Source organism: Rhinolophus sinicus, linkage group LG04 (assembly GCF_036562045.2).
Source record: "Rhinolophus sinicus isolate RSC01 linkage group LG04, ASM3656204v1, whole genome shotgun sequence".
In the NCBI taxonomy this organism is placed as follows: Eukaryota; Metazoa; Chordata; class Mammalia; order Chiroptera; family Rhinolophidae; genus Rhinolophus; species Rhinolophus sinicus.
The window spans coordinates 143,966,713-143,992,419 of NC_133754.1; the positions used below are offsets into that span (position 1 = coordinate 143,966,713).

General features: G+C 40.5%; 1 protein-coding gene and 1 long non-coding RNA gene across 2 annotated transcripts in view; one reads left to right on the plus strand and one right to left on the minus strand.

Moving 5' to 3' along the window:
• Positions 1–2,958: 2,958 nt before the first annotated feature.
• Positions 2,959–25,707, plus strand: part of LOC141571345 (uncharacterized) — a 72,769-nt gene continuing 50,020 nt past the window's right edge. Inside the window, exons 1-4 of the long non-coding RNA XR_012496107.1 lie at positions 2,959–4,583; positions 5,590–5,746; positions 6,398–6,490; positions 17,039–17,111. This is a non-coding gene — a long non-coding RNA (uncharacterized LOC141571345). The remainder of the gene's footprint in view (positions 4,584–5,589; positions 5,747–6,397; positions 6,491–17,038; positions 17,112–25,707) is intronic.
• On the minus strand, positions 17,309–21,459 carry LG04H9orf57 (linkage group 04 C9orf57 homolog). The gene is made up of 3 exons (XM_074331484.1): positions 21,435–21,459; positions 20,277–20,399; positions 17,309–17,433 (listed from the first exon to the last, which is right to left on the minus strand). Exons 1-3 carry the CDS (start codon positions 21,457–21,459, stop codon positions 17,309–17,311), a joined length of 273 nt encoding a protein of 90 aa, XP_074187585.1.

Sequence of the window (25,707 nt, forward strand, 5' to 3'; positions counted from 1 at the left end):
TCCCATTGGGTAGATAAGACAGGTGGCTACTGAAAGTATAAAGGAATAATCCATGAGTGACTGAGGTTAAACATAATCCTCTTCAGAACTAGGTCAAGCAGTTTATTCAGGGTTTGGTTGATGACTCACCCCATAGAGGCTTGGGCTTCCAGGTGGAAGGACTTGTGAGGTGGTTTGGGAGTGTATGTAGCTTGGTGGGAAGGGCAATTCATTCTTGTAGAAGAGCCTCTGCGTGTCTGTCTCTCTGTCTTTCCATTTTTTTCTCTCTCTCCCTCCCTCCCTCTCTCCCTCCCTCTCTCCTTCCCCCTTCCCTCCTTCTCATTAATTTGCCCAAGCTCACACTCTCTGTAACTTTTTTTGTTTCTCTCAGACCTACCTTGACTCCTGTTTCTTTCCAGCACCTAAGTCTTGTGCGAGGATTTGCCTGAGATATGGCAGGGCAGGGGAGGGAAGAGACTGGAGTGTGGTGTGCCCATGGCTGCCCCTAGAGGAGCTTCATCTGCACCCTGCCATTCCTCTTCTATCCATTCCATTCCCTATGCTGGCCTTTATTTGGGACCCAGTGATGTCCACAGAGAAACTGCAATGGGGCTCTAGCTGCTATGTCATCTCCTCTCACCACTCCCACTTTCCTCCTACTCCTGCTTTAGTCTACGTTTTGAAGGCCTCTAGGCCTTTGGAAATATTTCTGTGGAAGAAAACATGAGAGAGTTTTCCTGGTCTTCTATGTGGGCACACGACCACAAAAGGGGCACACAACCACAAGAAAATAGATGATGAGGAAAACAAATGGGGGAGTTTAGTTTTAGTTACCAAGAAGATCACAGATGGCATTACGGGGTAAATAGTCATTGATTTGCTTTAAGGGAGAAATTTTATGTATACTTTTCTTCAAAAACAACGCATAATCATGACAAGGCATGACGCTGAAATAAATGCGAGACTAGAAATTAAGCATAGATTTCTAAGATAATGATCCAAGGAAGACATAGTACAAAGATAAGGAAGAATAAATCTGTATTTATTGAGATTGTATGCTACCTGAAAGCTGTGGCAATGTTAAAAATAATAAATGATTCAAAGGTCTCTGGATAAATATAGCTGGATGAGAACAAATGAGTAACACCGGTTAAGTAGATAGTGCTTCTATGCATAGAGATATTGTAAGTCGTAACTCAGTTCACTTCACCCGTTTATTAGGCACACACCAGGGACAAAGCTCTACTTTAGGAAGTAGAGCTACAAAATAAATAAGACACTGTTCTGTGAGGGCAATAAAGACTTCTGCTATTTTATACGTATTTCACTCCTTCACATTATGCAGCTCTGGTGTTGTATTCTGTGTTACGTTCTTCTCACTGGTTTTGTTCCTGTTGAGGCTGTGAGGTGACACTTCTTTTTCTATGGGCGCATGTGCATCTGCCCTAAAGAAAGGGACTGGGGAAGACAGGCCAGACCTCAATCAGGAATCCAGGGGGGCTGTCAGAACGCAAAGCCACAAAATAGAAGCCACATTTATCTGGTTGGATCTAACTCAGTGTTGTTGTTGTTGTTGTTGTCTCCTCCCCCCCCCCCGCCTCCCCGCCCTGTTGTTGTTTGATTGCTTGTTTACTTTTTTTTTAATTTACTGGGGGTGACAATTATTAGTAAAATTACATAGATTTCAGGTGTACAATTAACTTCTTGAGTCTTTACGAAGGTCTCCTTTCAAAGTACCAGCCTTGTTTCACCTGTGCTTCTGAAAACACAAAGAAGGGTTGTAGGTCTTTGTGAGCAAGGTTCTCAAAGTGTGTTCTCTAAGGCCAGCGGCATCAGCATGCTCTTAGGAACTCATTAGGAATGCAGATCGTTCGTTCCCACCCAGGCCTATTGGATCAGGAACTCTGGGGGTGGGGCCTGGCAACGTGTCAATAAGCCTTTTAGGGGATTCTGAGGCTGGTTCACTGTTGAGATGTGCTGCTCAGCTCTGGGAACTGAAGGGGAACAGCGCCCTCTGGAGGCCATGTGGTCACAACCGCCATGGAAAAGGAGCTCAATCCAGGGGGGCGACAGGGAAAAGTCCTTTTTCTAAGGCCAGCTGTCCCTTCCCTCACGAAAAGTCTGCTACCATGGTCAGCTTTGGCGGCTCTGGATTGATTTAATTAAGGGATACTGCTGTTATTTTTATAATAGTCCAGGCTTTCAAGATGAGTGAATATGGGGGGATTCTAAAATGAGTATGTTATTTACTTTTTTCATTTCTGGTCTTCGTATCACTCCCCTATTCAAAAACCTCCAGTGCTTTCTCCATTAAACAGTCCTCTCTTCTTCAATGCCTCTGCAGTGGGTCCTATTCCTGCTTGCAGGCTCTCCGTCACTTCTTCCCTACATGGAAAAATGTTTCTTTTCTTCTGTGCTCATGTAACTCATGCTACAGCAGCAAATCTCAGAAAGTGTCAGTTTACAACTCTGTCCCTTCTCTAGACTGGGCTCCTTGAGGGCAGGGACCACATTCTACTCCTTTTTACCACCAGCATTTAGCACAGTTTCCAGTTAGCAACAGGTGATTGGAAAATGGTTTCAAAATGAATAAATGGATGACCTTTTACATATATTATCTTATTTATGTAGAATTAGTTGCTGTCCCTGGAACTTCCTAACTCTGTCTTCCTTTGTGCAGTTCCTTTCAGTGTGAAGTGTCCTTCCACATCTACCTCCAGCCTCTCAAAATCCCACCCATCCTTTTAGATTCACTCATAGTGGCTTCTCAAGAAACATGTGGAAGTGAACTGTAGAGCATGGAATGCACACTTGATCAGGCAGAGTTATCAGCTGGCAAGTGTACTAAATCACACTGCTCCCAGGCAAAGAGCATCCAGGATAAAAATAGCACAAATACTAACATTAATCTATAATATTGACCGGGCATATGGATTGAGTTCTCACCATGTGCCAAGTCTTGCATTAAGCCTTTTACATATATTATCTTATTTAATTCTTAAATTAGCCTGTGAGAAAAGTGTTGTTATCTGTAAAATAATAAATGAAGAAATGGAGGCCCAGAACGGTTAAATAATTTGCCCAAGGTCATATAGCTATAGTCAAAACCAAGATTAAAGCCCAGGTCTTGTTGACTCCAAAGTCAATGCTCCTAACTTGAAACTAAATAGATCATTGACAAAATATATAGCTATTAGAGACATTGGTGATACTGAGTGCTGAATCTAAACAGATCAGCAAAAAACCTGGACTCCTGTGCTGTTCAATGAATAAATTGTTATTTATTAAGCACCTACTGTGGGATGAGCATTGTTCCAGGAATAAGAGGATATAGAGGGTGAATAACACAGGTAAGATCCCTGTTCTTAGGGAAATTACTTTCCAGGGGGAGAAGCTCTTTGAGGAAGACAACATTTGAGCAAGCACTGGATGTCTAGAAGGAGTAGCCCCGTAAAGATTTGGGAAGTGTCTGTTTTGGGCAAAAGGAAGGAAGTGCAAAGGATCGGAGGCTAGGAAAACTAGTGGAGGAACCAGCAACCACAAACCACTGAGTGCAACTGACCCTGGGTCTAGCTTTCTGGGCACAGGTTCTGTAGGAGTAGGAAACCAAACCCAGGTTGCAAGCAGCCCAGAACTTGAAGGAAAGCATACAGAGCCAATTACCCTATCTAGGAAGGACGTCTGAGTTGAAAGCAGATTCTGTTGCTGCTTTTAGTAGTCACACTATTCCCAGTAGCTGAAAATGAATGAAATTTGTAGACGACTTTGGTGCAAAAGCAACCATCATCATTAAATAATATCATCGAGAAAAATCAATTTAAAAACTCAGTAAAGTGTAACATAAGTCTAGGATGGACCTTCTTTTCAAAGACATCATACTGACTGAGTTCTGCATGCCAGATGTCTCCCAACTGTTGCCTTTTCAGAGTAATTCTATAAGCCACATTCTCACTAATGCTCCATGTACAGTGGCAGGATCCAATGTACAGTAAAGTCCTCACTTAATGTTGTTGATAGGTTTTTGGAAACTGTGACTTTAAGGGGAACGATGCATAATGAAGCCAATTTTATCATAAACTAATTGATATAGACAAGAGTTAAATTCCTATGGCATATTTGTGGTCACAAAAACATCACCAAACTTCTAAATAAAGACCCCAAAATACTTCTAATATTAAACATTGGGATAAATGTGAGCTATGCTTACATTTAAGAAAGATTAAGACAAACAAGGAAGATAATTCTTTGCCCACCTGCTTACTCGGGTTCTGGGTCGCGGCCGGAAACTCTCCTGGCAGCTCAGGGCGCAAGGTGGGACTCATCCCGGACAGGACACCCTTCCATCAAAGGCCACTGACACACCCACACTCCCTCAGGCTGGGACAATCTGGACAGGCCTGTGCACCTCACGTGCACATCTTTGGGATGTAGGAGGAAACCAGGATACCTGGAGAAAACCCATGTAGACATGAGGAGAACACGCAAACTCCACACAGACAGTAGCTCTGGCGGGGAATTGATTTTTCTTTCTCCTTTTCATCAGTGTTATGATGAATCAACGTTGAACGAAACGATGTTATTTAAGGACTGGCTGTATATACAAGGTCAGTGATAAACTACACTGGTATTTCCCTGCTGGGGCAGACCATTCCCACAATGGCTCCCCTAGTATTCCAAATCCCCCTTGCGATGCCTTCTTGCTCCTTCCTCCTTGACTGCATACTTGATGTCCTCCACGTGGTCTTTCCTGAGTCTGGAGTGACTGTTGCTTTTATATGAGTGTGATAAGGCGCTCCCTCCCTTGTTTGGGGGCTCACGGCACTTCTCTTTACCAAAGAATTTCCCCACACCACGCTGCTCACCTGGTTTTGTCAAAAGTGATGCTGCCTTCAGAGCATCCCTGAGAGAGAAGGCCTCTAGACTTGCGGAGATATTCTGCTTTCTTGGCCTCAGCTCTAGCAGTGAGTGGCCGCAGCCAGTCCATGCAATACATCGTCCAGAACACCCTCACCCTAAGACCTTTGCAGAGCATGTCCACATCCATTTAAGCAGATGTTTAAGGAGCATCTCCTATAGACCAGGCACTGTCTAGACACTTGGGGGAGAGCGGTCAACCAAACAGGCATGGCCCCTGCCCTCGGAGCAAATTCGGTTCACTTGAGAGAAAAAGTGAACAAAATAATTTCAGATGATGATAAGGGCAATGAGAAAAATAAAAGAGGATGATGTGATAGAGAGCAACTTACAATAGGCGGGTTGGGGGTGGGGGCGGGGGAGCCTCCTGGGGAAGAGATATTTGACCAGAGACCTTGAATGCCCTAAACAGACAGACAGCCCAGTCTTGAAAAGATCCGGAGGAAGACCATTATAGGTAGAGGAAAACATAAGGTCAAAGTTGCTGAGCTAGGAGTATACATGGTGTATTTGACAAGCAGAAAGAAGTCAAGGTACTTAGAGCAGAGGGACGGGAAGGGAAGTTTTGGGGTGAGATCTGTTAGGCAAACATCATGATGCGGAGTTTAGATTTTATTCTAAGGTCAAAGGAGAGCTAGTGGACAGGTGAGTGGCCCAATATTACTTACGTATATTCTCATTTAATCCTCTCAACAGATAGTGAGGAAATTAGTACTTACGGTCAAAGTAAGGAAGATATTGAACAGTTAAATGGTGGATCCAAACTTCATCGAAAGCTCAGCAAGGACCTTCAAATATGGATCTTCAAACTCCCAAGTCCAGCATTGTTCTCTGGGCACTAGCTGAGTGCAAGGTAAGATTAATGGCAAGGATGAGATCATGAACGTGGTATGTTACTTGTGCATATTCCAAGTGTATGATCAAAGAATCCGGCAGTGGAGGTGTCCTTGAGAGACATATTTCTTTCCTTTTTTTCGGTTAAATTTTTTTTTTTTAAATTGGGGACTATTGGGGAACAGTGTGTTTTTCCAGGACCCATCAGTTGTTGTCCTTCAATCTAGTTGTGGAGGGCGCCGCTCAGCTCCAAGTCGCCGTTTTCAATCTTCGTTTCAGGGGGAGCACCCCACCATCCCATGTGGGAATTGAACAGGCGACCCTGTTGTTAAGAGCTCACACTCTAACCAACTGAGCCATCCGGCCGCCCAAGAGAGAGAGAGACATATTTCTTAGTGGACTAGTATATGCAGCAGGAGATCAGCTAGCTCTAGAAGAAGTTAAAGATTTCTGGACGACAGAAGAACTGGTTCTGGAAGAGTCTGACTGCAGGATTTTAAGAGTTCTACAGGGTTAACGGATAGCAGTGCTATTGCAATAGCTCAATCTTATGGAGCACTTACCGTGTGCCAGACAAGGGCAAAGTTTCTGAGATACTAATAAGCTTGGCATGTTTGATGACTAGAGAGAGGTCAGTGTACTAAGAGCAGTAATGCTTTTATCCCCACAGCAAGCCAGTGAGGAAGGTGACGTTATTCCAATGATGCAGATGAGGAAACTGAGGCATGGAGAGGCTAAGAATTAGCCCAAGATCACACCATGAGTAAGTAGCAAGAACTCTAGAAATCACACTTTTCAACCCCGTAACAAACTACGATTTACTGAGTGGTCCACATGTACAGGAATTCTACACAAATTATTCATGACTCTGAAAGGGGGTCATCATCAGTGTCCTCATTTAGTAGGTAGTAGAAGTTCAGAGCGTATTGCAACCTCAAGGTTGCCCAGGGAGCTGGATTCAAACCCGGATGTGCCTGATTGCCTGAAGCCTGAATCCATAATCTTTGCTTTACCTTCTGCTGCCTCTTAGTATCTCCAAGGAGGACCCCCTCTCTCAAACTGGACCTAACAGCAGGCCTTTCCCAATCTGCAATGCTGAAACCTAGGGTAGACAGCATTTTAGGTGTTTTGTTATTAATCTACTGAGATGCCCAAATTGCAAGAAAGTAGTAGTCCTGGGGTCTTGCTGAGAGTAGGGTTGTAGGATTTAAGGGGCAGGGCACTCCTAGTTGTCATAACCAAGAATGTAGCTTCAAAGCCTGAAGCCAGAACTTCTCCCATCAGGAAGATCCCAGAGAACTGGGAAGGTCCAGGAATGCCCCTTTACTACAGACCTGTGAGCAGGTCCTATTATCATTATTTTATGTTTTCTCAATGACCTGACCCACGCAATACTTGTTCACATCTCCCAAGAGGCAGGCATATGGTGACTGGTTTTGGGCCAAGAGAATTTCATGCTTGTGTAGTATATAAATTCTTTACCTCTTCTTTCTCTGAATATTTTTTTCATAATCCTCATTAGTTTTAAATATTTCTTATGATTGTTTGCTAACAGTCAAATCCTTCCAAATATATGATTGAATGTTACTGTGTATGTGTCTGATGTTGAAGGGATTATATGTGATGACCATTATGTGTTTCTGTTGGATTTTTACTGTAGTATTTAATAACCATGAAACTTGTACAGGAACGGCCTTCTGAAATCTAAAGTTCAGTGTCAAGATAATTAACATTTTAAACAATAAAGTTAAGATGTATAGACCTATTGAAATCTTAAATAAATTGGTATCTATATTTAATCTTGTTAAAAATTCACGTAAAGTTTCTACTGATTTTTTTTAGGGCTTTTTCTAGTCTATGCAAAGAATGGAAATGTAGCTTTCAAATGGTATATGCAGTCAACAGGTAGTGTTGCCATGAGTAAATTGCAACAAACCTCCAAAACCTTATGAACATTTCTATAAGCCTGTGATTAAGAGGGTCTTTTGGGTTAAAGAAAGGATTTATGTCCACAGGGCTCAGAATTCATGAGGTTATACTGTTTCTATAGATTATTACTTTATATTCAAGGGTTCCCTTGCCAACTGCAGCATTAGAACGGAGAGCAATTAGTGACCCCAGGAGCATTTCCCAGCCAATGGGTGTTGGGAGCCAGTGAATAAATGCCCCAGCCTTCCCTCCTTTATGTGGACAATTCTGCTTTTCAGAAGGTACCACAGGAATTCTAACCCTTTCCTTCCTTCCTCTTTACTGAATCACCTCACAAGTAAACAATCTGCACTCAACTCTCAGTCTCAAGTTCTGCTTTAGGGAGAATCTAAACCAAGACCTTTGGTACCAGAACTAGCCCTAGAAAACGGATCATTAGATTGGGCTCCTGGCAAAGTCTTACTCACTGATGAGATGGCTGGTTGTTAGTGGGGTGGTGCTAACCCTTTGCCGGCTGCCGTGTCACGATTACTAAGGCTTTCCGTGTGTGGGCTGGGATGAGGCATACGTGAAAGAGGAAGCACTGAGTTGTTCAAAAGCTCAGCACTTGATTGGTATGCGGCAATATTCATCATAAAGATGATGGAGTTGGTTGCATGTCTGCTCTTGGATCTTTGAAGGAAAAGGAGAGATGCAGGTCAGCCAATTACTAACTCAAAGGGAAGCCAGAAGGCTTGCTTGGCAGCATATAAATGAGTCTTGTCTCCTGAAGCCAAAGGGCAGCCTGTGCTAAAAATCACGCCCAATATTTATTAATAAGGTTTGTTAATGAGCTTTATTAATAAGGGCTGCAAAGAACACTTGACTGCACAGCTTCCACTATTCCCTATGCTAAAGTCAGGGCTCGAGGATGAGGTAATTTGAATGGATGTGTCTGAAAACCTTGAACCCCTCCCCATATCTCCGCAAACACTCCTGGCTGGCAGAAGCAACAGTGCTCCTTGCTCGAGGAGAAAGAGCGTCCTCTCCTTGCCTGGAGACCATGCAAAGACCTCACCCAAGGTGGCTATGTTACAAGATGATGTTTATTCTCGAGATCTGACATTCCCACCCCCACCCTCCAGCTCATTGCCTTTAGACAGGTCTCAGCATAACCCAACAGGGGAGCTTTAATACCTGCTACGGTAGAAATGGGTATTCACAATATAATTACAAGGCGTGGCTAAAGTGTACTGTGCAGAACCAGGGATGCATGTTCAGGAATGGATTTTGAGAGTATCAGGATGGGGGAGAGAATGGAGGAGAATATAAAGCTGGAAAGGGGAGCGTGAAATGACACTGGAGCATTCTCCTATGACTCGGGAGTAAATGTCCCGGTAAAAAAACATAAAGCTGGTCCCAATATGCTGCTGGGATGGCTCCTGAAGTTTGAACATGATCATGACCTTCAGCAGATGAAGTGGAGATGCCAGAATGGACGTGGGAGCACGTGGAGGAAGGGGTCAGTAGGCTTAGGCAGGTGGGCACGCGAGAATGGATTTATTACGTCAGACCAGAGAAGCCACCTGCTGACTAGATTCTCAAAGAGGGCCCAGGAGGTAGTCCTTTTATAAAAGTGATAAGGAATGCACTAGTGAGGGACACGAGAATCCTTGAAAGCTCAGTAGTGGCTGTCCTCGTTGGCTGGGACCGTTCTTAGACGGAAAGCGAATCACTTGAAGGGGAGGATGGGTCCCTGGAGGTAGGCTTCTTCTACCCTCCAGCAAGTGTATGCAATAAATATTCACACAATTCTTCCCCAAATACAACTGTTCACTGGGGAAGTTTCTGTGTGAGCCCTGTCCATATAAATACAGGGTCTGAACCCCAACTCTTAAAGGATACCCATTACATCCCTATTCAATTCAACTGTGTGATTCCTACAAAACCCAGATGGGATCATTTCACTAAAGGCAGACTATATAGACAAATGCATGGTAGCTTCAATTATAGCTGCTGTACTAGCTGTGATATCTTTAGTCTTACAGATCTGGCAGTTGGTATGTGGCTGTTGGTCTCGGGAAGGCATTTTTTCCCCCCTAATTCTGTAAGTAAGGGTGATCAAGAATCACATTAATGTGGAAAAGACAGAAATGAACATTCACTGACTTGGATCAAGGCTACATTAAGTCTCGTGATCTCTGACATAAAGTGGTCTCCCAGGACCTTGATCCTCTTGACATTTTGAAGCACAACGTGCTGGTCCATTTATATCACTGATATCAATTAATTGGATATAGTGAATAGAAAGTAGCAAATGCTGTGGATGCTTAGTTAGATATATGATGTCCAAAAGATGAATTTAATAAAGTGAAGAAGATTCAGGGGCTGCCATATTGTTGAAGTTATTAGGGGTCCAATTGTCTGGGGTGTGCTGGGACATCCCCCTTAAAGAGAAAACCAAATTATAGCACCTTGTGCCCTCGACCACTAAGAAAGAGTCTCAGTGCTTGTTGGGCCTCTTCGGATTTGGGACAAGCCAGTTTTGAGTGGAGATCAGAGCAGGAAGGGACTTTACAGCAGGTTAGGGTTTCATTGCAATCTGCCCTGAAGTTTGTGCTGGTTGACCCAGCAGACCCAATGATGCTACAGGTATTCACGGTGGAAAGGACACTGTTTAGTCTCTGATAAGCTCCAGTAGGAGAACTGCAACACAGACTCATAGGGCTCTGGGCATCGTCCCGCCTTCGGTAGCAAAAAACCATTCATTGTAGACACTGAGCCCCTGACCATAGGACAAAATGACTGTGAGAATGGGGCTGCTCACCATGGGCCAGGCATTGTCATTATCATTGAATCATAAGGAGCTGCCACTACCCACTGTGATGAAAAATGGTTCATCAGAATCAGGCGGAAGTAAGTCCAGAGGATGGCGCTAGCGTCTCTTCCTCAGTTCATGCACAAGGCCTCGTAGAAGCTTCCAGATGATCTGATGACAGACATCTTGTGTCTGGTTCACAGGTGGGTTGGAGCAGTATATCGTGGGAAGAAGAAAAAGGCAGTTGTCACATCATAGTCATTCAGTATTGACCCTCAAGGACATAGTGAGGGGAGATTCTTCCAGTGGATAGAGCTGCAAACGGTATAGTAGGTATTTCACTTTGTATGGGAGGAGAAGAGGCCAGAGACACAGATATGCATAGTCTTCTGGGCAGGGGGAAATGGTGTGGTTAGTCAGTCAGGGATATGAAACTAGCAAGATTGGAAGATTAGAAACATGTGAGTGGTTCTATAGAGGTGGGCGTAGTATGAGAGAGCATCCATTCCAGAAGAGATGCTCAGTAACCAGGCGGACAGGATGACTTACCCAGGGAATATCAGCCAGTATCTCTCCCGGGGCCCCAGTGCTTGAGCAATGGGTCCGTAAAGAAAGGAGCTATACTGGTTGGGATGGAGACTACGCATTTGACCAACAGAAGGAGCTGTCTGTCACCAAGGTTGACCTACTGGCCACTGGCTACTGCTAATCCTGAATGTCCAACATTGTTAGTATTAGTGAATGACATTGAACTCTCAGTTGGGTATAATACCTGGAGGACATCAGCCAGCTGCCTGGTGGCAGGTCATTTACATCAGGCCTCTTCCACCTTGGAGGTAGCGATTCAGATCATATGCCAATTCATATCTGGGAATGTATTCTCTTTGAGGGCAGATACAGACATTTGAGTTTAAAAACATAAAAAGGACACATAAATTTCATTGAGCTATTTCTAGTTTAAGCATAATTACTGGCCAACCACTGGGACTCCTTCCCTCTGGTTCTGCCTTTAATGGTTATGAGACAGGACAGTGACCTATTATCATTCTGCATGGGAGAGCCTTTTAAAAGCCTAAAAAGATTTTAAATGACTTCTCCATAAACAGTCCCAGTCCCAACTTTTCCCTCAGGTTCTCCTGTATACCTACATCCCTGCTAAATATTTAGCATTGCTCCCTTACCACAAGCACATGGGTATAATATGAATTTGCCTAGTCTTGAAAAGGATTTTGACCCGTCTCTGTAGTAACATTAATTAAAGCAACCAATGACTGAGCACTTTCTGCCTGCTAGTCACTGCGCTAGGTATTTTTCATAAGGTATCCTATTTAATTTTCACAACAACTGCACAGGGTAAATGTTATAATAATAGCGTTGTTCATGAGGACACAAGCATCAGAGAAGTAACTTGCCCACAGCTGGTAAGTTGTGCATCTAGGATAGAATCCAGGTGTGGTTCTCAACAATGCATACAGGATTATCACTTTATTTTTGAACTTCAGCGCTACATAATCCACTGGGTCAATTGAATTCATTATACCCCCAAGAATTACCTTCCCTCCTTTCTTTTCATCCTATGTTTTTTACATTGTCCCCCTCTGTCAGACTTCAAACCACCTCTGCAATCACTGTTACGGGTTTTGATTCATTTACTTGCCATAGAGAGCACTTGGCATACGTTTTAATAATTTAAGGCGGTTGATTCTGCATAACTTGGTGCAGGATACTGTGACCTAAAGATATAAATTAGGAGAGCATCCTGACATGACGGGATCCCAGAAAATGGAGTGCATAGCAGCCATGAGGCTAGACCACAGAGTGCAGTTACCACTGCAGGCCACCAGATGGCAGAGGCACCCAGGGCAGAGGGGTAAGGAGGCTAACGGTGCGCTGAGGACCTGGCTAAAGGTGAGGCTCCCCAAAGGCCTGAGAGCCAAAGGCAGACGAGTTTATTGACGTTCTCGGCAGGGAGGGCCAGTTGTTTAGGCAAACATAATACAGAAAGATAGGAAATCGGATTCGCTGGTGAGTTTCAAACAGGCTCACTGACTTTGGTATGCGTGAACTTCAGTTGTGATGAGGTTCTAAAAGGGACTTCCCACATTTTTTTTAATGCCATGGACCCATTTGACAGGCTGGTGACATTTATGGAGCCTGTGGTAGATGATATTTTACAAAAATTGCCTCAACCCCATTTTGAGTCTCCTTTTTTTCCATAAACTTTGTACTTCCCCATCAAGAGGGGGAGCCTGTGTACTATCCCCATGAACTTTGGGGGGCCTCAACGAACAGAGTCCAGTGGAAGTGATATATGTGACTTTGGAAGATCAGTAATAAAAGTCAGTAGTTTCTGTCTGGCCTTCTCTCTTTTGGGACCCTGAGCTGCCTTGTAAGAAGTCAGGCTACCTGGAAGCTGCCATGTTAGAGAGACTACGTGGAAAGATCATGCGGAGGGAGAGATGCTGGATGAGTCCCACCTGTTCTCGTCCCCAGCTAGACCTGTAAACTGATGATTTCAGCCCCAACTAGCCTCTGACTAATTCCATGAGAAATCCCAAACTAGAATTGCTTAGTGGAGCCCAGTCAGCCCCAGAACCAAGAGAGATCATAATGATTGTTGTTTAGGCGTCCTTTGCGCGAGCAGTTAACAGCATGAGCATATGATTCACTATCCGAACCTCATCACCTGCATTATACCTGACATGGGAGAAGTGCTCAATAAATATTTATTGAATTAATGAGTCCAATGTGCTTCAAATTTCCGCTGTCGTTGACTACTTCCTCTTTCTCTCTCTGCCTTCTCTGTAATCAGAACTAAACTCGGCCTGGGCATGAAGCTCTTGCCCCAGGTTTCTGAAATTTACAGGGTGCCAATTTTTAAAATGATTTCTCAATTAATGCAGCAGCACATGTACGTAGTAGCACTAAGCTTAACACCTAGTTAGGAAGAATAATTAGTTAAAACAGGAAGCTACCAGATGGTAAGTATCATCAATAACAACCATATGTGAGCCAAGACATGAAATACAAAGTTAATTTGAGGGCATATTTTATGCTTGCCCCGGCACCAAAATTGCTAGCTGCAGCTCTGCCTGGAGTTCCATTCTACACAGTAATTTCTGATGGCAGGTCTATTAACTTTGTTATGTATGGGGATGCGAAGGTAGAAAATACATTCACATTAGTAAGTTATGGGAAGGATAGATTATGGACCTATCTTTCTGTATTTGGCCTGCTAATTGGAAAGCTGAGATTTGAGGCTCAGCCAAGAGAGATTAGAGCATTACTTACCAGTGGTGAGCTACAGAGATCAAGGAAATACACCAGCTAGGAGAAATGTGTACACCAGCAGGTACAGACACCTGCAGTGCTTTCCCTTGTAGGATCTGCAGCCATATGGATCAGCCACATGGGAGAGAAACTGTGAACTACTCGGGATAAACAGTGCTGAGATGGCCCCAGATTGCCCCAAAGACGTCAGTGTTTTACTATGTCTCCAACATTGTACATCAGCCTGAAGTTTTAGCCGGAGAGGTGTTAGTCCATCATGTTCTATACTGCAGGAAATAAAAAAAAAATTAAAAGATGGCTCCCTGTTTATGTAGCTTGCAATATTCAGGGTTCCAGACTTGTCTTCATCATTATGTAATTGAATATTTCTTTTTGTACCAAGTCCTTGGCCAGACTCAGAATTGCTTATGAAGCTCCGAGGTCAGTCATCAGCCATGCCATTTCCTTCTACTTCTTTGTTCCTGTGCTTCTTTCAAGGACTGTCAGTCTCATTTCTCAGTGATTTGAAGCATATGCTAAGGGGTCAGGGCCACACCATCCCACAGTTTCTTGCCCACCCATGTGGTTCTCCTAAGGGCTAGCATTTGTGCTGGAGTGACGATCACATGATATGTCACCAGAAGTTCCCACTTTGCCACCCATTAGCTACGGGAGGCTTAGACTCCTCTTCAGTACAGTGGGAGAGCAGCAATGGAAGTGTCAATTCTAAAATGTGTGCTCTCTGGAACTTCAGAAAACCTTGTAACTGAATGCTAGCAGGCAAAATGTTCCATCCCTCCTTTGCTAATAGAATCATTTCAGTCTCTTCCTTGCCACATCCTTTAGATGCTCCATTGTTTGACTACAAAGACTTTTCTTTTAAATGAACTAAGGTTCATGAACCACTGAGGTTTCTATTTCAGTTGCAGCAAAAAATGGAATCAACAAGGAAGCCACCCCAGTATTAAGAGGATCAAAGCGGGTCCCTCGATCCATTAGCCCTTCAGTCTGATGTATATTGATTTTTAAAAAATCAGGCTAATCTGGTATCACTTTGTGTTCCGGTGTGATGGATAGGAAAAGAATAAACTTGTTAGCCGAAGAAATCTTGAATGGATAGGGTGGGAGGTGTAAGCTGAAAAGATGCAATTGCATGTCTGTAGGCCATCTGTGTGTTTCTAGGGAAATTCTGACTGAGAAATTGTTACAAGGAAGACAATGTGACACTGAGGTACCTCTCTTGAAATCAGATCCCATGTAAACTAACACTTGGGGGATAATGCCACACTATCCTTTGCATGATCCGGTGTATTTGTTTCCCATGGCTGCTACCATAGCAAATCGCCATGTAAAAAGAAAGCAAAATTTTTGTAACCACGCATAGTGATGGATGTTAACTAGGCTTATTGTGGTAGTCCTTTCATAATATATATAAATATCAAATAATCATGTACATGTGAAACCAATATAATATGTCAATTATATGTAAATGAAAAAAAAACACCATTATCTTACCATTCTGAATGTCACAAGTCTTAAAATGTGTCTGCAGGGTTGTGTTCCTTCTAGAGGCTCTAGGGGAGACTTTGTTTTCTTGACTTTTTCAGCTTCTAGAGGTTTTCCACATTCCTTGGCTGGTGAACCCTTTCCTCCATCTACAAAGCCAGCAGTGTAGCGTCTTCAAATCTCTCTCTGACCTTCCTGCTTCCTTCTTGTAAAGACTCTTGTGCTGACATCGGGCCCACTGGGGTGACCCAGGATCATCTCCTAATGTCACAATTCTTAATTTAAGTACATCTGCAAAATCCCTTGTAAAGTAACATACTTACAGCTTGGGGATTAGAACACGGACATTTTGGGGGACCGTTATTCAGCCTACCACATCAAGGATGCGAAAGTTATTTTTCTTCCCATGGTGACTTTAGGTCAAACCAGCATGCAGCTAAACCACTTCAGTGATGGTTACTGCTGTCCTAGCTTGCATTTCTCCTTTCATTTTCCTGGATTATACAGAGCTAAGTGAGTATTAATTATACAGCCAGAGCCTATCGCATGGGCTGTGTTGAGCACCAAATCTTATTTTTAATCTAAGAAAATAGCAGCAAAGGTATTGATGTTAGGATTTGAAGGGATCTGAGAGATCACATATTCCAATCCTCTTCATTTTGTTTACGCATGAGGAGAATGAGGTGAAGAGAGACCAAAGTGACTCACCAAGGTCAACTACTTAGTGACACAAAAAACTAGCACCTGCTTCCTAGTTCTCATTACATCACTGGGATTGCAAATTGAGTTTGGAGTTAACCACTGATTGTCTGAGCTTGTCATATTTTCCCCCATGCTATTGGGTGAATAAGTTTATATTTAAAAAGTAAGAAAAATAAAAGTAAACTCTCCATGCAGTTCACTGATCTTGGGTACCCACTGTTTACTAATGTGGCTAATGCATAAATTGACAGAATGGATTTAAATCTCAGGATGAAGAAACTTTTTTCTTAGTGGGTTCAGAAATGTGGTCTAAGAAATATGGCTGGAATGAGTGTGGAAGAAAATGTCTAGTTTCCTTGGGTTTTCTTTTTTTTTTAATGCTTGTTTTTTTTTCCAAAAGTTATGGAAAAGCATTTGTTGAGGGTACACTCCGTGTGAGACATTGTCCTAGGGTCAGAGAAAAAGACAACCAAAGAAGGTTTTATTGGCATTTATTATTTACTACTTGGATTTCTCAAACTCCTGCAAATACAGAGAAAAAAACTTTAAATTTTAAAACACAACAATCTCAAAGTTGCCTAAGGAGGGCATTGAATGAGAATAATTGCATATGTGGCATGTTAAAAAATGTGAATTGCAGTTCAACTCCTATTAAATTCCTTGTGGATGGGAACCTATTGCCCTGCTTACGCTGCATTGCTTAATCTGCCAAAATTAGACAAGCCAAAGTATTTAGGCATGGCTAAGATATGGAAATACAGAATTTGGACAAATCCCAACGCTGATGGGAGAATTAGTGTCAACCTTTGCACATGCCCGAGCCCTTTGCCATTTGGGGTCATAGTTCTCTCAGGCTTGGTTTGCTGATTTATGGCTTATTTTTCCTATGGTATTTGTTAAACCAGTTCCTCCCATACCATAAATTACCCCAAAAGAGCAAGGCAGTTTGCTTTGGAAAACAAATGAACACGTTCAGGTCATTTGGTATTTTGTGATATAGTTCATTTGTAACTATATTACGAGTATGGAAATATTTAGAAAAATTAGTAAACTAGAGAGGATGTACATAATTTGACTCAGGGAATCACATTTTTTACTTCTTTGTAGCCCTGAAGTCACCACAAAGGGAATCAAGCAGAGAAGAGAGGAGAGCGATGGTGTGGAAAGGGATGTTTCTGAGGTGAGTTGGAGGTGGTGTGGGAGAAGCGAAACATCTTGAAAGCCAAAATTGGTTTTAGACCATAATTCCTATGACCTGCAAAGGTCTGAGGTTTCTGCAGAGAACTGATGGAGGGTAGCTGTTGTCTTGTCATGACCAGGTCAGGCTTTCAGATCGACTGATCAGTCAAGCAATTTGGGGATATCTGGGCCTCCGGCTCAGAAATTGCACAAAGAACGATGGCAGCAGTGAGAAGTCTTAATTTCATAATGTATCACAGTTCTCTTGAAGCACTCCTCCTGGGTCTCTGTGCAGCCTTTAGTTGTAAACCACTGAATTCCACCTGAAGGAAACAAAAGAGGGAGAGGCAGAGAAATCCCTTGGGAGGTGCAATCTGCCTGGCCTCAGATGCTTCAGATAACTAACAGGTTAAACAAAAGAAATACAAAGCAAAATTCTAGGTTTATCAAAGTATCATCATCTTGCTTTTAAGAACTCCCACCTAAAAAGTATTCTAGTTGGGTACATTGCAGTGCAAAAGGTTTGAAATTGTAAAACAAAATAGCTTTCAGACTCAGATGATAAAAACCATGCAATTGTCATTGACTATGTAGAAGTTTTTGAATTGTTCACGGTTTGGAAGCTTTCTAATACCATTCCCAAGTTTAACCCAGGCCATGAGTTATTCACGAGGCTGAATCCACAGAAGGATCATTTAGATGTGTGCTTCTCAGAAATGGAGGTGTGTCCTTGACATTATTTAATTTCCCCCTGATTATAGAAGTAATGCATGTTCACTGTAGGAAATGTGAAAACTACACAAAAGTACAAAATAAATGACAGTGGTGTCCTGTAAGCCTAGCACCCCAGCTTCAGTTGTATGAGGGAGAATGTAGAGGAGGAATTTGCCCAAAGGCTGCAAATTGTATGATAGTTGGAAACGAGCCAACAGTAGTCTCTCCACTGGGGGTGATTTTGTTCCTCTACCCCAGGCCAGTAGATAATGCCCAGATATATATATTTTTAATTGAATTTATTCAGGTGACTTTGGTTAGGAAAATTATATGGGTCTCAAGGGTACAATTGTGTAACACATCATCTATATATCACATTGTGTACTCACCGCCCAGTCAGCTCCCCAGAGACATTCTTGTTGTTTCAACGTGGAAGATGTTACTGGCAATTCTTGGGCAGAGGCTGGGGATGTGCTAAACACCCTACAATCGGCAAGCTAGCCCTGCATAATAAAGAATTATCCTGCCAATATCGACAGTGTCAAAGAGGAGAACCCCTGTTGATAAAACTATCAAAAACATCGGTTCCAGTTCTATTTGTTTCACAGCAGTGTGTCATGGTAACATTCCCAAGTTGGGAAACTGGCTCTTCCTACAGCATTGTGGCCATTCCAGGCCCTTGTCCCACCGAGAACTATTGTCAATATTTTGCTATACGAGCTTCCAGGCTCTTTTTTAATGTGCAGAGTCCTTTAATACTTGTTTAGATGTCAAACTGACTGGATTATTATCTGTCCACATTCAGGAAGAGAAGAGCTGTCACTCATGGCCTTTGGGGACTTAGCACTTTTCTTCTTCAATAAGGAGGGTGCTCTGACTGGCAAAGGTACAAGTCAGAGGGAATCTGGGGCCTGGAGAAGGGACCGAGGTTAGACAGGTAGAACAAAGCTCAAGTAACCTTCTTAATCCCCAAATCCCAGCAGACATGACCCCCAAATTCTATTCCTTTCTCCAAACTAACTTTGATCTCCTCTCATTTTTATTCTCTTCCAATTCCATAGAGAAATTTAGAGTTTTGCTTTGTGGAGATTTTTAGTCATAAATGGTATACTATATGTACTGTTTTGCAACTCATTTTTTCTGCTCAACTATGTTTTAGAGGTTTTCCCATATTAACAAAGGGATCTAGTTCATTCTAAGTGTTGCATAGCATTCCATGGCTTGAATATACCATAGTTTACATAACAATCACCTATAAACAAACATTTAGGTCATTTTCATTACTCTGCTATTAAATATAAAGTTGTAATGATAACCTTGATATATGCCTTTTTGTGTTACGTGTAAATATTTCTCTGCAGTAGACGCCAAGACATAGAATTGCTTTGTAGAAGGCTGTGCTTGTTTAAAATTTCAACGGAGATTGTCAACAATGCTAAACAAATCTAAACTGTTATTGGAAATGCATGAGAGGTCCCATTTCTCCACACTGTCACTAAACATTGATATTATAAAACTTTTATTACTTTTACCAATCTGATGGATTGAAAATGTTATATTATTTCTGTAATTTGAATTTCTTTGATATTTACTGATGAGTGGAGCAGCTTTTTGTTTTCAGATCAGGTCATTTATATTTCCTCTTCTGAAAATTGCCTTTTCATTTCCTTTAACAAGTTTTTACAATTTTTTTTGATTGTTGGTCTTTTTAAAAATTGGTTTTTGAAAGTTCTTTACTCTGGATAGATATTAATTCTTTTTTCTGTTATTTATGTTCCAACTATTTTCATCCAGTTTATTCCTTATCTTTTAAATTTCGGAGTTGTCATTCATTTTAAATTTTGAAATGTTGATATATTCAAATTTATCTATAATTTTCTTTACAACGTTTCCTTCTTGGATGTTAAGGAGGTCTTCTCTCTTTCAAGCTTAAAATATGTTCTCCAGTATTTTCTTCTAATGTTTTCATCATTTGGAGTTTCCCATTTAACTTTTTAATCCATGCAGACAAGACTGGTTTCCTGGGCATGCAGCCTGTGCAGTTGTATAAGGCTGTACTTAGAAGGGCCAGCAAATTATACATTCATTTTTTGTGAGTATCTGAGTAGTGTAAAGGAGACAGTATATAGATTTATTAGGAAAGTGTGCTCTGGAGTCAAAGTACATGCATTTGAATCTTGGCTTCGACATTCATTAGTTGTATAACATCATGCAAATTTCTTAATCTTTCTATGCCTCAGATTTCTCATGCTTAAAAAGTGGGGATCATGACAAGATCTAGCTCATATCATTGTTTTGTTTCATTGATAGACTATAATTCAGGAAAAGCCCTTAGTATAATATCTGGCATGTCGTAAATGCTCAGTGAATGTTTGCTCTTATATATAAGGATTTTTCCTGTGCTCATTTTAAATAACTTTTCTTTTTTTTTTTAACAAGTGTCAAGACTTACCTTTAGTGTGGACCTCTTTAATACAATACTGACCAGGTTTTGCTATGCAGATTCCAAAGTCTAAAATACATCCATGGAAAGGAATTGAAAGGTTGCATGACTGACAAATCAGACCTTCAACATCTTCAACGACAGGAGAGAGAATATAAGGGGGAAAATAGAGATGGAGACCAAAGAGGAATAAAAGGGAAGAGAGATCCAAAAATAAAGCAGTGCTTTTCAACTTTGAAAAGTAAGCAATATTTTAAAAAGTAATTCTAGTTCACATATGCTACATTCATGCATTGAAAGTTCCCTGAACTGACACTAATTAGAAGTGAGGTCAGGGGATTGATCTTAAGAACTTAGTTGTTTAAAATGTATTCAGTTCCTCAGTGTCTAATTAGGTCAAACCAAAGTTATTTAGCCAGAAAATTTACTTCTAGCCATATACTCACTCTTAGGCCACCATTTTAATGTCTAAAGCAGCATATTATACAAAGTAAGTTCCCTGTGAATATTTATTGCTTGATTCATGTTTACATATTGGTTATCTTCCATACTCAGATTCAGTGGCTCAAAAAAATTATTAATTTTGGTTATGTAAAGATAGCCCAGCAATTCTTGAACTTAGTCAACATAGATAAAAATGGAAGACATTTTCTAGAAGATCTGTTTCCAGATTTGACTGTGCATCAGATTTACTTAAGCAGTTAAAATAAACACAGATTTCTAGAGGCCACTACCTCCCCCCTTTAGAATTTATAGGGAGTGGGGCCCAGGAATCTGTATATTAGATATACAGAAACAGCAGAAGGCTTGTGATTTGGGTATAGAAATCTGGACCAGTTTTTGAAAACCACTTGTTCTGCCAGAAGGAGGAAGGACAATGTGAGAGGGAGAGAAAGAAATGACAGCAGACCTCCCCCAGGAAAACAGTCTAGGGGCCGTAAGCAAGGCAGAGAAAGATCTGGCATCATGTAAATTCTCCACTTTGGAGACCTCTTGCACCAAAAGTCTGAGCCATGCAATGTAATTCTAAGGGCAAGCTGTGAATTTGAGAAGTCCAGACTCTCAGACCCCATCCCCCACCTGCTGAATCAGACTGCATTTTCACAAGATCCCCAGGGGACTCAGATGTACATTAATCTTCTGACTCTAAGAGAATGCCCTACTCACCCATAGATTCAGCATAGAGAGCCATCTTCATTAATTACCACCTTACTTTTTCACTGAGAAGGAGAATTCCCTTCATGGTGCTTGAACATGCCTGTTTGGAGATAACATCTACCTGGTTTGAGGGGCCTTAGGAATTGTGTGAAAGGAATAAAAAACCTCCCTGTGATGTCTTTTATGTGGTTCTGTCATAAATAAAGGAATGTTGGAAGTGGTGAAGAAAAGCACATATAAAAGGAAAAGAGCTGGGAGACCACTCCCTGTGCTAATTTGGTCTAATTAATTCATTTTCTTTGCCATATTTATAAGGGCTCCACCCCTGTATGGTTGGTTTCAGCTCAGTGATAAGTAATAGCAACATGTGGACCACCATCTACAGCTCAGTTTTCTCATCTATAAAATGGGAAATAACAGCACTTAATTCATAGGGTTTTCGTGAGGATTCAGTGAATTAATACAAATGAAATAGTTAGACTAATACCTGGCATATAGTAAGTGCTCAATAAATGTTAGCTCTTATTATTATTTAAGCACTTATTTAGGCCTTGTTATAAGCACTTTAATTACCTTAAGGTAATTACCACACTTCACTTATATTGCAATTCTGTAATTTTCTAAGTAATTTTCTACTTTTTTGATTTATGCTTTATTAATCTTACCACTTAAGAGGCAGAATAAGATAAAAACACCACCGAAAACAGTCCTTCTCATTCTTAGATTTCTAGCCAAAAAGGAAGATGGAAAGAAAGGTATGTCCCACCATTAAATCTTTCCTGGGGAAGTAATAAAGTTACAAATTTATGTTAGCTGTTATCAAAAAGGGAAATGACTATATTTCATTTATTTCATTAATAAAGTATAAATAAATTTATTTTGTGAAGGAGGAAAAAAAAGGTACTTGTCTTTGTCAAAAATTCACCATAAAACTTCTAGTTCCAGAACATTTTAAGTGTTTTCTCATTATCAAATACCATCACTTCCCTTAATTTTTTCCTCAAAAAGTAATTGTTTAATGCAAAAATATAAAGTGAGATAGATGATGTTTCTAGAATGATATCCTGTTAAAAATTCATGTGACTATTAGCCAAAAGGAAAGTATTTATGTATGCTTCTTTATAAACTAATGCTTTTATTGCAAAGTATCATATTTATAAGGAAAAGTATCATATGATAGTTGACCTTAGATAATACGTATTCAAATGAAGAGAAAGAAATTGTCAGATTCTCTAAAATATAACATTTCAGTTATTCATGACTTACCTGCCTTCATCATGAGGTATTATGGGAATTTTCTAGGTCTGCACTTGTTTAAAGGATAGCAACAAGTAAAATTTCTGATGTGATGAAGTCTGTTATAACCGAAACCAACAAGTCAAGTCTCTGACCCACCAGATTCCAAACAGTTTAAACAGTAAAAATTGCCCAAGTAAACAGATAGGAAAATTTTTTCACCTGAACACACTGATCTGTGTGGACCTTAATTGCCTTATGCATACAATTAACATAATAAGACTAAGTCAACAGTTAAACTGATTCACTGTAAATCTGGCTAAAGATTTCTATGCTCACTATCCTACAGATTAATTAGTTCAAATATACATAGTCATGTGGACATACTATTTCTTCCTTGTATACTTGGTCTTGATTATTAAAAGTATCATATCTTTAGAGCAGAAATTGGTGCATTCAGAAAGCAATTTGATTTTTAAAAATAATATTTATTGCTAAATATATAGTTCCAAATTAATATATTCTTCTTGAATTAAAATATGTCTTCCCAAATATAACCACATTATCAATATGTTGGGTATCCATTTTATTCTGTGCATTTTCATAATACACTTGTAACTTGGAAATATGCATAGTATTGCTTTTTGTTTTATTTTTGAAAAAATAGTATCATATTATACATATTATTTTTCCCCTTGTATTTTACTCAAAAATATGTTGAAAATCTTTCTATGTCAGTCTTTAACAGTACTTTACTATTTTTCATTGCTATATAATATTTTTGGTATGGACTATACCACAGTCTCATTGTGGGTTGATTTGTTTTTCCCTGATGATTAATGATACAGAGCACCTTTTTATGTATGAACTGTTGGCCATCTGTATGTCTTCTTTGGAAAAATATCTATTCAGATAGTCTGCCCATTTTAAAATCAGATTTTTTTGTTGTTTTTTGCTATTTGGTAATATGAGTTCTTTATATATTTTGGGTATTAATTCTTTATTACACATACGATTTGCAAATATTTTCTCCCGTTCGGTAGGTTGCTGATTTTTGTTGATGGTTTCCTTTGCTGTGCAGAAGCTTTTTAGTTTGATGTAATCCCACTATTTAGTTTTGCTTCTGTTGCTTTAGATTTTGGTGTCAGATTTAAAAAATCATCGCCAAGGCCAATGTCAAGGAGCTTATTGCTTATGTTTTCTTCTAAGAGTTTCATGGTTTCAGGTCCTATGTTTAGGCCTTTCATCTGTTTTGAGTTAATTTTTGTGTGTGGTATAGGACTATGGTGCAGTTTCATTCTTTTGCATATGGCGGTCCAATTTTCCCAACACCACTTATTGGTGTTGGGAAAATTGGACCGTCATATGCAAAAGGAAGAGACTGTCCTTTCAGCCTTCTATGTATTTGGCTCCTTTGTCGTAAATTAATTGACCATATATGTGTGGATTTATTTCTGGCTTCTCTATTCTGTTCCATTGATCTATGTGCCTGTTTTATGCCAATACCATACTGTTTTAAAATGACATTCTGGAAAAAGCAAAACTGTAGTGGTTGCCAGGGGTTGAAGGGGAAGGGATGGCCTGAGTACAAAAAGCTAGCATGAGGAGATTTTTGAGGGTGATCAAACTGTTTTGTATCTTGTTTGTGGTAGTGGTTACAGGACTATGCATTTGTGAATTTCAGTGACTATAAATTTAAAAATAAATTTAAAAAACTAATAAATCACTGAGTGCTGGCAGGGAGAAATACTGGGAGTCAAAAGATACAGTAAGGGGGAGAGGGTTCTAATTTATTATTTATATTGAGGGATCAGGAAGGCTCTGAGGAAGCAACTTTAAGCTGACCTGTGAAGAATGGATGAGGAGGAGCTGGCCAGGAATGAGGTGGGGGAAAGAAGCTTTCAGGTCGAAGAAATAGCTTATAAAGGTACTTGATAAGGCAAGGGAGTGCTTTGGTTCTCAAAAGCTAAGAGCAAAGCAGTGTGGTTGTAGCCCTTGTATAAGAGTGATGAGAGAGGGTCACACGCTGTATGGCCTTATGGGCCACTTAAGGATTTTGGTTTCTATCCAAGAACAATGTAGTTTTTGCCAGTGATAAGGAATAGCATGACTAGATTTATTATTATGCTTTAAAAATAGGGCTGCAATTTGAAAAAAGTGAAGATGAGGGAGAGTAGAAGTTGGAATATCTGCATGAAAGAAAAAATGGTCTGGGACAATCCTCTAATTCACACCCGCCTTCTGGGGAAAATTACCATTTCTAATAAATCCTTATGCCAGTTTCTAATGAATTTTGATGGAATAAAGACTTGTTCTGGGTAATAGTGACACATGTAGTTGACTATGAACTCACAGCCAGTCAAGAATCTAATCACCTTCAACCAGACTGTTCTTTCTTTCTGTGTCTAATCCATTCTCTTTTTCTAGAAAATTTCCCTACCAGGAATACATATTCTTTTTTAAATTATTTTCTCAATTTAATGTTTTACAAAGAGTCACTCGTTTTCAGCCTTTGGAAGACCTCTGCAGTCACAGTTAGCCATGTGCCCAGACACCCAGATTTCCAGACAAATTCTCTTTCCAAATTATGTTTAGCTTGAGGTCTGAATCTGGAAGGAATAAATATTTTAACTGACCTAAATATTTTTTCTTGCATGCACACAACATTGTAATAAAATGTTGACATGTTTATTTCGTTAAACATGTTAAAAGGTTTTAACTAAGTTTCTGGAAACTTAATCAGTATCCAAAAGTTAATAGCCTTCCTGAATATCATCAATAAACCATTAAAAAACGGAAACTCTAAGAGATGTCATTTATAATAACAATAAAAAATAAGGAATTTGTGAATAAATATAACAAAAGATGTGCAGGATCATTACGGTGGCACCAGGTGTTCCTTGGCTTGTGGATGCATAGCTCCAATTTCCACCTCCACCTTCATACGGCCTTCTCCTCTGTCTGTGTCTTCTCTTCTGGGTCTTGTGATACTTGCCATTAGACTTAAGGCCCACCTGGATAATGCAGGGAGATAGTATCCTAAGAT